Raw genomic sequence first — 12,839 nt, 5'->3', positions numbered from 1 at the left:
GAAAGGGCAAGTGTTGGATCCTTCTTTCAGCCAGCTGAGCAGCAGTGCATAGAAACTCCGGTTTTTTTGGTCTATGGAGGTTTTAACCAACAGCATGTTCTTTTGAGTTTAATTAAAATGGAGCTAATCTTTTAATTCCTACCTTTGATGTTCGGTTCAAAATGACCACCTTTATCAAAGAACCTCCAGAAATTGCAGGAAAGTACCTTTTCTTTTTCTTTTCCAGGAGAAAAATATTTGCCTTCACTGGGCGGCGTTTTCCGGCAGTGTGGAGATCTCCGAGCTGCTCCTGAATGCCCACTGTGATCTTCACGTTGTTAACATCCACGGAGATTCTCCTCTGCACATCGCTGCTCGGGAAAACCGCTTGGAATGTGTGAAGTAAATAACTAAACCTCCAGAGGATACAAAAATAACCTCACTGTGTTTTTAAAAGCTGTTCCAGAGCAGGGCAGCTGTCGACTAACTGTGAAATCCGGGTTTTGTCTCCTCAGACTGTTCTTGTCACGAGGAGCTAATGTGTTTCTGAAGAACCGGGAAGGAGAAACTCCTCCAGACTGCTGCAGCCACAACTCCAAGGCCTGGGGTGCCTTGCAGGCCTACAAGAGGGACAGGGACGCCAAAAACGGCAGGCTCAGAAGGACTGAAGAGAAACTGCTCGACAGGTTGGGGTTATGATGCAGTGGAGTCATCAATAAGAAAGAAAAAGCAGACATTTAGAACAGTAATCACAGTTTTAGGAGAAGAAACTGCTGAAGGCCAACTATAAACATTTTAAATATGACTTTTTGTGTTGTTTCCAATAAACTGGATTTGAAATGCTTCGTCCTGCGTGGTGTTTGTCCACAGTGACATATCCTTAGGCCAGGAGCGAGTTTGCATTCCTTGTGTCAACTCTGTGGACAGCGAACCCGTTCCAGACGACTACAAATACATCACAGAAAACTGCGTCACGTCCCCCATGAATATCGACCGAAACATAACACACCTACAGGTGAGTTTAAAGCCATCTGATCAGGTGTTTCATTGGAAATAAAGGGTTCAGCGGAGTTACTAACCAATGTGCCGTTTCCTCCATCTGTGGTTGACAGTACTGTGTTTGTAAGGAAGACTGTTCTACAAGTATTTGCATGTGTGGACAGCTGAGTCTGCGCCGCTGGTACGACAAGGTGAGGACAAGCATGTTCATTATACTGGAAAAACTCTCATTTCTTTGCATTTTCCTTCCAAACAACCAAACCTTCAAAGTGGTCTTGATCATTAGCTCGAGGCTTTCTGAAGGCCTTGTAAACATTTTATATGGACTTTGGCCGCTTGCAGTCTCAGCACTAATTCATCCCAAAGATGTTCTGTTGGCATCAGGTAAGGACCAGACCATAGACCAGCCGAGTTCTTCCAACCCAAACATGCTCAGCCATGTCTTTTAGGGATCTTGCTGTTTTCTCTGGTGAGCAGTGATGGTGGAACAGGAAGGAGCCATCCCCAAACTATTTCCAGAAAAGCGGGAGTAAAAAAATTGTCCAAAATGTCTTTGTGTGCTGCAGCAATAAGAGTTAAGTGGCCAATTCCTGAAAAACAACCCACGTCATATTACTCCCTCCACCAAACTTTACTCTCGACACAAAGCAGTCAGACAAATGCCATTCTCCTGACAACCTCCAGAACTAGACTGGTCCGTTGTATGCCAGACAGACAAGCATGATTTCTCTCTGGATTAAATGAATCTGAGAGGTGAGCAGATAGTTTAGGCAGTAGAATGTCCTGTATGCTAAGCTAATATTAATGATGAAAAAAACGACAGCCTTAGCTGTTTCACTGGGGCCTTTTCTAAACTCAAAAAGGTTTTGGAAAATACAACTTGAAAGCTGTGACAGATATCCTGTTTCTACAAAGCTGTGGTACCTACCTGCCTGCTTCATGTGACGGCACTACAGACATTTTATCTGAGCTGTCTTAGCTAGGAGGAGAGGTTCACAAACACCAGCAATCCTGGAGGAGACTGCCATCCCTACAGTCACTGCTACCATTACCCAACACCAGGTCCCATCAACTTTCCATATAATCCATAGGTCTGACTCTCGCCTCCCAAATCAGGTTCTATGCTCTCAGCTTGTAGGAAAAAAGGCTTCAGGACCTCTACAGAAATTATATGAAGACAGCATGAAAACTAATATCCAAAGTCTTACAATTAAAGATAATATCTGAGATGTTATTTGGGCTATACTGTCCTGTTTGATGGTTGGGAGGGAAAGATTTAGAAGTCCTCCTCATCTCAGTGGTCCATGCAAGCCACCAGCTGTACGCCCTCCCTGCCTGCAGCAGGCTCTGTAAGGTGTCAGTAGAGGTGCAGACAACTCCGTATAATCAGTTGACATGGTTAGGGCCTGAGCCTCCAGTTTATATTGTAACATTTAAAGTCAGCGGAGAGACATTATCAGTAATGGTTCCCACAGACAGATAAATGTGTGACAGCCTAAGCTTCACCCACGTCCGGAGTTCTGACTTCCGAGGCATATTGAATGCAGCATTAGGTTTAAATATTTCATCTCTTGGCTTCAATTTGTCCACTTTTGTTTTTTTGTTTTGTTTTTTTAAGATGCTGCCATGATCAGACACAAAGTCCGGGCTGAAAATCAGGGAGAGTGAGCATAATTCAAAAGAAAATCTTCAAACAATCTTTAGAAAGCCTGAAGAACTGCTGATCGAGACCACCATAACAGATAATAAGAAAATATGGCTGCTTGGTAGAAACATGTCAAATTAAGGCAGTTTGAAGTGTTTCACTGTGATGTACATTACACATCTTCATCTTCTTCTTCACCTGTGTTTATGGATGCGTAGAGCGGCTGCCTTCTGCCTGAGTTCTGTCGTGAGGAGCCTCCTCTTATCTTTGAGTGCAACCATGCATGTTCCTGCTGGAGGACCTGCAAGAACCGTGTCGTACAAAACGGACTTGGGTAACTCAAAAGAATCTCAACATGCATAGCAAAAATCTTAGTAAACAGGAGATAAGTTGTTAAAATTTTCTGAGAGAGAGGAACCATTATGCCTAAAATGTTTTCAATCATTTAGGACCAGACTCCAGGTTTTCAGAACCAGTAAAAAAGGCTGGGGCGTCCGGGCTCTGCAGGACATACCACAGGGGAGCTTTGTTTGCGAGTAAGTTTAACACAATACAGCAACACAAAAATGTTCAGGAAAGAGCTGCATGTGTGCAATCGAATTTCTCACCCACCCAGAGTTTTCTGGCGGGTCAGCACCTGAGATAATGTGACATTTTACCCTAGCAGTTGTTGCTTAGCTGTTCAAGGATTGAGAAGTTGAGAAACTTACCACTGACACAAGCAGGCTAATAGGTGGTGGTGATGATGTGCTGACAAGCTGCTAGTTCAGCAGTCTGTTCAGAAGAAATGAGGCCAGAGTTACCAGGAATTTGGGTTTTTGTTGCCCCTTGAGTGAATAAATTAGAAGAATCTGGGAACATGGTTGATAGGTATTATTTAATCAACTCAGAGGTAAAGAAAGACACCGAGTCAGTTTTACTTGCAAGGGTAGCTGTGCACTACAGACTACGAAGTATTAGCCCCCTCTCTCTTTATTTATACATGCTTGGTCACACACAGTTCAAACATCATTCAGGGTGGGGGTGTATATATGTGTGTGTGTGGGGTCAGAAAGGTTAGGGTTCATCTGTCTTGATTATAAACAAACATAGGAAGTGGGAAGTGGGCACCTGGTGTATAGCCCCCAGATGCTGCTAGTGATAAAAGCATAACTCATTCTTTTGACCATCTCCCCTCCTGCAACATGTAAGGAGGGAAAAGCACTTAGATGAGTGATAAACAATACAAAACGTCATAAAAACCCTAACAATGGTGAGCTTCTCGCATCTTAAAACCAGCTTCTGTTCCATCACATTTAGATCTTCTACTACAGAAGGACTACTTTCCACATAAGGGAAATAGTTACCTGACTCAAGAGAAGGTAAACCACAACAAGTTAGAGTTCCAGTGAACTGGGAAAATTCCTTGGAATAGTCAAATACATTCCAGCCCCTAGGAGAAGCATGAGAGATCACCCCAAACTGCTGCTGTTTATTGAAACCCAAAACCCACTGATGCAACCTACAAGATGATTTTTTTTCATGACATTCTGAAAAATTACAAAAGCATTTTGGTAAAGGTAATAATATCAAACAATATAATGAGCGATTATAGTTTAATGTGTCCTGGAACAACCAGACAGGTACTTCCATTAAGGTCCTAGAAAACCTGAGCAGATGCTCCAAGGCAGCTCCTGGAAAGACTGGCCAGATTCTCCAAGGCAGCTCCTGGAAAGACTGGCCAGATTCTCCAAGGCAGCTCCTGGATAGACTGGCCAGATGCTCCAAGGCAGCTCCTGGAAAGACTGGCCAGATGCTCCAAGGCAGCTCCTGGAAACACTGGCCAGATGCTCCAAGGCAGCTCCTGGAAAGACTGGCCAGATGCTCCAAGGCAGCTCCTGGAAAGACTGGCCAGATTCTCCAAGGCAGCTCCTGGAAAGACTGGCCAGATGCTCCAAGGCAGCTCCTGGAAACACTGGCCAGATGCTCCAAGGCAGCTCCTGGAAAGACTGGCCAGATTCTCCAAGGCAGCTCCTAGAAAACCTGAGCAGATGCTCCAAGGCAGCTCCTGGAAAGACTGGCCAGATTCTCCAAGGCAGCTCCTAGAAAACCTGAGCAGATGCTCCAAGGCAGCTCCTGGAAACACTGGCCAGATGCTCCAAGGCAGCTCCTGGAAAGACTGGCCAGATTCTCCAAGGCAGCTCCTGGAAAGACTGGCCAGATGCTCCAAGGCAGCTCCTGGAAACACTGGCCAGATGCTCCAAGGCAGCTCCTGGAAAGACTGGCCAGATTCTCCAAGGCAGCTCCTGGAAAGACTGGCCAGATGCTCCAAGGCAGCTCCTGGAAACACTGGCCAGATGCTCCAAGGCAGCTCCTGGAAAGACTGGCCAGATGCTCCAAGGCAGCTCCTGGAAACACTGGCCAGATGCTCCAAGGCAGCTCCTGGAAACACTGGCCAGATGCTCCAAGGCAGCTCCTGGAAAGACTGGCCAGATGCTCCAAGGCAGCTCCTGGAAAGACTGGCCAGATGCTCCAAGGCAGCTCCTGGAAACACTGGCCAGATGCTCCAAGGCAGCTCCTGGATAGACTGGCCAGATGCTCCAGGGCAGCTCCTGGAAAGACTGGCCAGATGCTCCAAGGCAGCTCCTGGAAACACTGGCAAGATGCTCCAAGGCAGCTCCTGGAAACACTGGCCAGATGCTCCAAGGCAGCTCCTGGAAAGACTGGCCAGATGCTCCAAGGCAGCTCCTGGAAAGACTGGCCAGATGCTCCAAGGCAGCTCCTGGAAACACTGGCCAGATGCTCCAAGGCAGCTCCTGGAAAGACTGGCAAGATGCTCCAAGGCAGCTCCTGGAAACACTGGCCAGATGCTCCAAGGCAGCTCCTGGAAAGACTGGCCAGATGCTCCAAGGCAGCTCCTGGAAAGACTGGCAAGATGCTCCAAGGCAGCTCCTGGAAACACTGGCCAGATGCTCCAAGGCAGCTCCTGGAAAGACTGGCAAGATGCTCCAAGGCAGCTCCTGGAAAGACTGGCCAGATGCTCCAAGGCAGCTCCTGGAAAGACTGGCAAGATGCTCCAAGGCAGCTCCTGGAAACACTGGCCAGATGCTCCAAGGCAGCTCCTGGAAAGACTGGCCAGATGCTCCAAGGCAGCTCCTGGAAAGACTGGCCAGATGCTCCAAGGCAGCTCCTGGAAAGACTGGCCAGATGCTCCAAGGCAGTTCCTGGAAAGACTGGCCAGATGCTCCAAGGCAGCTCCTGGAAAGACTGGCCAGATGCTCCAAGGCAGTTCCTGGAAAGACTGGCCAGATGCTCCAAGGCAGCTCCTGGATAGACTGGCCAGATGCTCCAAGGCAGCTCCTGGAAAGACTGGCCAGATGCTCCAAGGCAGTTCCTGGAAAGACTGGCCAGATGCTCCAAGGCAGTTCCTGGAAAGACTGGCCAGATGCTCCAAGGCAGCTCCTGGAAAGACTGGCCAGATGCTCCAAGGCAGCTCCTGGAAAGACTGGTCGGATGTTTCAAGGCAGCTCCTGGAAACACTGGCCAGATGCTCCAAGGCAGCTCCTGGAAACACTGGCCAGATGCTCCAAGGCAGCTCCTGGAAACACTGGCCAGATGCTCCAAGGCAGCTCCTGGAAATCCCACCAAATATTAATACTGAACAGCAGAACAGGTCTTCCTTTGTTTGGAGGGTGATCATAGCTGTTATAACAACACAAGACAACTTCCTTCCTTAATAAAAGGCTGTTCTTGATGTTTTATTTGAAACTTGTTTTAATCTGAGATTAAAGAGTCTGAGATGAACCTCCTCCATTTTATTGGATGCTGTGAGAAAATCCGTCTTTAACAACTACAAATGTAGGTCATGAAAATAGTTTTGATAATGTTTAATCATTTAGACTTTTTGTTGTGGATAGTTTTTACCATTTTCAGTTTAAGGCTTTAACACAGGAGGGGTTATTGAAGAAAACCGTTGTAATAATCCTATTGTAACACATTTTCACCCCGTTTAAATTTAACCGGCTGCTCTTCAACAGGATGCGGCTATTTCTACTGTCAGGGAGACAACTTGGATTGTAATAACAGCTTAAATATCTGATCCTGAACTACTGTAGTTATATTCACCTTAGTTCTAAATAAGAAACCACTTTTCCACCGAAGGAAGGCCCGGGATTTAAATACCTGGAAGTTTTTCAGAGTCCTGGTTAATGGCTGAAACTCCCTGCAGTGGAAGAACCGGCCAATGATACTTTCCTTTAGTATCAGCAGAATATTTTTCAAAACATTTGATTTAAAGAACCACAGCTTTTATCTGACTGGTTGAATTAAAAGGATGGTGCTAGCTTGGTTCAGCATTTTCTCCTGATTATTGGTTTTTGTAATTTATTAAAAACATCTAATTATTTTTGCTTGGTGTTAAATTCATGCATATAAATCTGAGGAGAAAGGGGACGGTTTTTCAAGCCTGCTGATTGGTCCTCTGATTTCCAACAGGTATGTTGGTGAGATCATCTCTGAAGCTGAAGCAGATGTGAGGCAAAACGATGCGTACCTGTTCAGCCTTGATGACAAGGTGATGTATTGATGTGCAAAGAAAAAATTAATTAGAAGATCCCATTAAATTGTTGTGTATTTGTAAAAACATGCATCCTTTTCCTTTAAATTCACAATTATCCACTAGCTTGTGTTCTATCATATTAAATCCCAATAAATTACATTAAAGTTTGAGTTTGAAACATGACAAAATGTAAAACCATCGAATACTTTTACGAGACACCGTACATTTTGTTCCCTGCATTTTTATCTCCGTCCTAGCCTTTGTTTTTTTCTTCCAGCCTGAAGATCAGTACTGCATTGATGCCCGTTTCTATGGAAACATCAGCCGCTTCCTGAATCACATGTGCGAGCCCAACCTGTTTGCTTGTCGGGTCTTCACAACACACCAGGACCTTCGGTTCCCACACATTGCCTTCTTTGCCAGTGAAAACATCAAGGCTGGAGAGGAGCTTGGGTAATCTGCTGTTCTTCGTATTTAAGGAAAACGTTGGGGCCTCTGGCTCATCGTAAAGACCTGATATGAAATACATAAATATCAGTAATCACACAATGTCAAGGTGGAATGACAACAGCAGTGACCAAAGAACAGCAGTAAAATTTGCCCATCAACGCAGGAAGGTTTCTAACTCCATTTTTAAAAAGCAAGAAATAAAAATAATCAATTCATTAACAGTTTTTGACATGAGGCTGGCATTAACACCATGCCAGGGTGGAAACACATCAGCAATGAATTACCTTGGAGAAACAGTTCTACCCTTCAATCTGGGAAGGGCTATGACGCATTTTTCCAAACAATGATAAAAGCAAAATCAGTTCCTCAGCGTTTTTACCGTGAGGTTGACATCAACACCATGTCAGGGCAGAAAGACGCCAGCAATGACCTAAGCTGTTGCTGGGAAGGGTTATAAGAAAATTTCCCAACTATTTTAGGCAAGTCACTGTCCAGAGATAAAGATTGTACAAAAGTAGGTAGTCTCAGAGAAATGACTCAAAAACCTGAGCTCCTTCTTAGAGTCTGCAGGACTCCGGTAGCTAGTTCAGCGCGGACGTTTAACGCGGGACAATCGCTGAGGAGAAATTTCAGCCCACTCTTCTTCGGGCATTGTTTTAATTCAGCCACAATGGAGGAGCCTCCAGCATCAACGGCCTGTTTAAGTTCATGCTACAGCATCTCTGTAGGATTTAAGTCCGGACTTTGACTACGCCACTGAAAGAGGTGGTCTGGTTGGTGTGCTTTTTATCATTGTCCTGTTTCATATCTTAAGTGCTTTGAGCTTCAGGTCACAAGCTGATGGCTGGACATCCTTCAGGATTTGTTGTGGTAGAGAGCAGAATTCATGGTTTATCAATTAGGACAATTCATCCAGGCCCTGAAGCAGCAAAGCATCACACTACCACCACCATGTTTGACTGCCAGCCTGACGTTCCTTGTGTTTAATGCTGTGTTAGTTTAACCTGAGACATGGGGAGATGCACACCTTCCAGAAAGTTCCACTTTTGTCCCGTCACTCCACAGAATGTTTTCACAAAAGTCTTGAGGACCATCTAGATGCCTTTTGGTTAAAGTAAGATGGACCTTTGTGTTCTTTTGGGTCAGCAGTGGTTTTAGACCCGGAACTAAAAGAAGTGAGGACCGCAGTGCTTTAGATGTTAGATGTCTGTGTTCTTTTGTGACCTTCTACATGAGCTTTTGATGACCTCTTGCAGTAACAGGGAATCACGGTTCTCCACTGTTCCGTGTTTTATCCAGTTGTGGATATTGGGGTTCTAACTGTGGTTCTCTGGGGACCCAAAGCTATAGAAATTGCTGAGTAACCCTTCCCGGGTTGATGGATATCAGTGACTATGTTTCTCATGTTCTTGGATTCCTCGGGTCATTTTATACAGCCTCTCCTTTTTTTCAGGTTTAACTACGGCGACCATTTCTGGGAAGTCAAGAGCAAGCTGTTCAGCTGCGAATGTGGCTCGTCTAAGTGTAAGTACTCATCGGTTGCCATGGCGTCGCTGCAGGCCGACAGCACACCCGAGAACCAGCAGCAGCCCAGCGCGTTGCCCGACACCAGCTCTTCCAGCGGCGCCTCCTAAAAGCGACCCTCATGCTGAGTTTGGTTTCACAGCGACAAGGACTGAGACAGGACATGTCCTCCTGGCTCGTTTTGAACTTTTCTGAGTGAAAGCGTACTGTATCTCCACTTTCCATCATTACCAAGGACCATTCTTCTTAAAACTGTAAAACTTTATGATCCAGATGCACAATCGAACCCTGGAACTTCTTCTTGACTTCGTGTGTCATGTGAAAATGTTAAGGGGACATGTGGGACAATAAAAAACACTTGGCTGGGAAGGACAACTGTCTTTTGGTTTTGTTTTTTGTAATAATGATTAGTCAACGATGTTGTGAACGAGGAATCTGGGGCCACTTGGCACAGCGACCACGAACCATTCCAGCAACAGTCAGCCGATTATTACTGAAGATTTCTGCCACTTTTAATCTTATTTCTTCATTCTCATCATGTTGGAATGGATGAAAATCTGAAAATGGGTTTACGAGATACTCCATGAGGTCCGGTTGGTAGAAAGATGACAAACCATTTGTCAAAGAAAAACAAAATATGTCTGAATATTTGCCACAGCGGTTTAGGAATCCATTAAAGGAAAAAAAAAAAACCCCGAAACATACAGGAAAATGGTGCTGACGGAGGTTTTTACTTTTGTTCTCATTTTTACTATCCGTGTGAACATAGTTTGTAAAATAAGAGAATGTTTTTACTTTTTTTTTTTTTATGTTTAATTTTATCCCGTCTTCTAATCATAGTCGGATTGTAATTTCCATTTATGATTTTCTTTTGCTCAGAGAAGTCAAATAATTTTTTTAACAGTTGGAAAAGCGGCGACTGTTTTGCAAAGTCAGATTGGAAAAAGTGGGATAAAATTGCACTTCCATTAACCTCTGTTACATATTTCTGGACTGTGAACCATCCGTCTGATTGGTTGTATCTTTTTCAATAAATTTATTATTAATGCACTGATTCTCAGATTTCTTCACTGTTTCTGGTCTTTGTGAACAAGATATTTGATTGTTCGCAGGAAAATGTTCAGATTTCACAAACTCACTACTGAAGATGTTTAAAGCCTGTAATCAGTTTGATTTGACCCTCACTGACTGAAAAAGTCTGGAATTTTATTTCAGTATTTTCCAAGTCTGGAAACGGTTTTTAAAAGGAAAAATATCCTTATTCTCTGTCCGACCTGTTTAAATTTGGTGACCTTCCTTTCTTATATCCTTTCAGTCCTTTCTTCTCTCCTATGTGTCCCTCATATCTTGCTTTTTTGTGCCCCTTCCATCTCTCCTTCCTTTTAATTTCATCTTTCCTTTCTTGTATCATTCCTTCCTTCCCTACATTATGTCCTTTCTTCTTCCCTAGCTTTCCTCGTTATGTCCTTCTTTCCTTTCCTTGTCCTTTCTTTTTTTCTTTGTGTGCTCCTCCCATCTCTCTCAGATGTAATTATGTTTCCTTCCTCCTTTGTTCTTTTTCCCTTTTGTTCTTTAATATCAATCCTTCCTTTCTTCTCTTTCCTTGTCCTTTACTTTTCCTTTCTTCCTTTTTGCCTTGTATCCTCCCTTTTCCTTTATCTTTCCTGATGTGTCCTACCTACCTTCCTCCTTCTTCATTGTCTCTGATTCTTTCCTCTGTTTTTGCCTTTCCTTCCCTTCTTGTTTCCTTACTTGTTTGTATTCTACCTAACATATTTTTTCCTCTTTTCTTCCTTGTGTTCCTTCCTTTCAAATGTTTCTGTGTTTCACATCTAAAGCATGCTCATTGCAGGAATTACTTTTAATGGTGTCAGAAATTCCTTCCTTCCTTCCTCCCAGTGAATACCTTCCTGGTGCAGCAGGTCAGGAAAAGAGAGCGTTTATCAGAAAAGCAGCCAACTCTGGAGGAGCTACTGCGATCCACAGCTCAGGTGGAAAAATCTATTCCCATTAAAACTGTCATGCTTTCAACAAATTTAGCCTTTATGGAATAGTGGTAAGAAGAAACCTACAGAAACTGTCCTGTTTGGAGTTTGCCACAAGCCATGTAAACGTACCAGGGAACGTGAGAACATTTTGGCCTACTTGTAAAGGATTACATGTAGAGAAAAATTAAAGCCTTAGACCACCCTGAACACACTATTCTCATGGCAAAACATGGTGGTGGCAGCATCATGCTGTGGGGATCCTTTTGTCAGCTGGGAGAAGACGGGTTCATCTTCCTGCAGGATATACAGCCAGAGCTAAAACGGTTTAAATTAAAGCATCTTCATTGTATACTAGAATGGCCTAGTCAAAGTCCTGACCTAAATCCAGTTAAGAATCTGTGCCAGGACTTGAATAATAATGTTAACAGATGCTCTCCTTTCAGTCTGACTGATTAAGATATTTTACAGAGAAGAAAGGACAAACATCCGAGTCTAGATATGAAGAGCTGATGGAGACAAATCCTGATAGACTTGCAGTGAAACGTGGATCTGCAAAGTATTTAGCAAGGGGACCGAATACAAATGCACTCTTCACATTTCTATTTTCCTAATCCATGCACTGGTTTACCTCCACAACTATACACCACTTTGTGTTTGAGCATATAAAATCTTACACTAGAAAACACGCTAGTGTTTGTTGTAATGTGACAAAATGAAAAAGTTCAAGGGGAGTGAACATTTCTGTCGTGTGTATGACACGAAAGTAAAGCATAATTTTCCTCTGAAGCTGAGAAAATTAAAATGGATATTTTTTATCTATTTAAGCTGCGATAAAATGGGAAATCAAATCAGCTGTTGTCTGGAACAAAAGGCCAGTTTATTGGGATTCAGAATATTCCCTGTAGGAGCAGGGAGGAGAAAACATCAGGAAGTGGGAATCTGCAGCGCTTTTAGGGTTTATAAACTGAGCGATGATTGCTCCCTTCCTGACTGCCAGCGAACAGAGCCTCTAACCAAATCAGAGAAAATTTTCCCTGAGCGTAAAAGATGGAGAGTCCGATAAGCAACTTCTTAACTGGGAGGACAGGAAGCAGACTTTCCGCATTCCAAGGTGGGGAAAAAACTGAAAGTTTATTTTCTTGTCATGGACCTTTGGTGCCACAGAGCGCAGCCTCCTGTCAGGAGATCTACCTAAAACACCTGAAATATTTCAGTGTTCAGCACGTATGAAGAGATCAGTTTCCCACAACTCCAGATGGGCCGAGAGACGATCAACGGTGGTTTACGGTACGTCCAGTTCCCTTCTTAACAATCTGAGTTTTCTTATGCCTCCAGGAGATTTCTGCATCCTCATCTGAAACACTATTTTACCAAATTTACCATCAGGGCAAGAAAGTAGGAGAAAATTCTCTCACATTTTTAAGGGATGGTAACAAAACTGAAAGGTCCTGCTTCTATGACCCAGCATGTGCAACATTATGCCGATGAAAATGCTTTTTAATGTATTCATTGTACAAACACAATGATGTAAACCAAACCATCCATGTAGAATACAGACCAAACTGTGTTAGACTGTCACATGTGAGGACCTGTACAAGTCCTGGATGGAAAGAAGGTCGGCTCCGATGATCCTCTCTGGAGATATGATTGTTTGCAGCAGTCTGGACCTGTCCTGTTTTGTGGATGAGCCAAAACACACAGATGGACAAGCACGGGA

The 12,839-nt window shown here is 43.9% G+C and overlaps 1 protein-coding gene across 3 annotated transcripts in view; it reads left to right on the top strand.

The window, feature by feature from the left end:
- ehmt1b (euchromatic histone-lysine N-methyltransferase 1b) overlaps positions 1-10,184 on the top strand; it is a 43,271-nt gene extending 33,087 nt beyond the window's left edge. For all 3 annotated transcript variants that reach the window (XM_047372736.1, XM_047372737.1, XM_047372738.1), the window contains exons 18-26: positions 227-381; positions 495-665; positions 850-994; positions 1,092-1,169; positions 2,842-2,957; positions 3,073-3,159; positions 7,097-7,175; positions 7,438-7,613; positions 9,064-10,184. In XM_047372736.1, the coding sequence (XP_047228692.1) occupies positions 227-381; positions 495-665; positions 850-994; positions 1,092-1,169; positions 2,842-2,957; positions 3,073-3,159; positions 7,097-7,175; positions 7,438-7,613; positions 9,064-9,244 (1,188 nt within the window). In that variant the 3' untranslated portion in view covers positions 9,245-10,184. The remainder of the gene's footprint in view (positions 1-226; positions 382-494; positions 666-849; positions 995-1,091; positions 1,170-2,841; positions 2,958-3,072; positions 3,160-7,096; positions 7,176-7,437; positions 7,614-9,063) is intronic.
- Positions 10,185-12,839: the final 2,655 nt, after the last annotated feature.

The sequence above is a fragment of the Girardinichthys multiradiatus genome, chromosome 8, assembly GCF_021462225.1.
Source record: "Girardinichthys multiradiatus isolate DD_20200921_A chromosome 8, DD_fGirMul_XY1, whole genome shotgun sequence".
NCBI lineage: Eukaryota > Metazoa > Chordata > Actinopteri > Cyprinodontiformes > Goodeidae > Girardinichthys > Girardinichthys multiradiatus.
The sequence above is the reverse complement of the archived record's forward strand: the minus strand, read 5'-3'. Positions and strand labels throughout refer to the sequence as shown.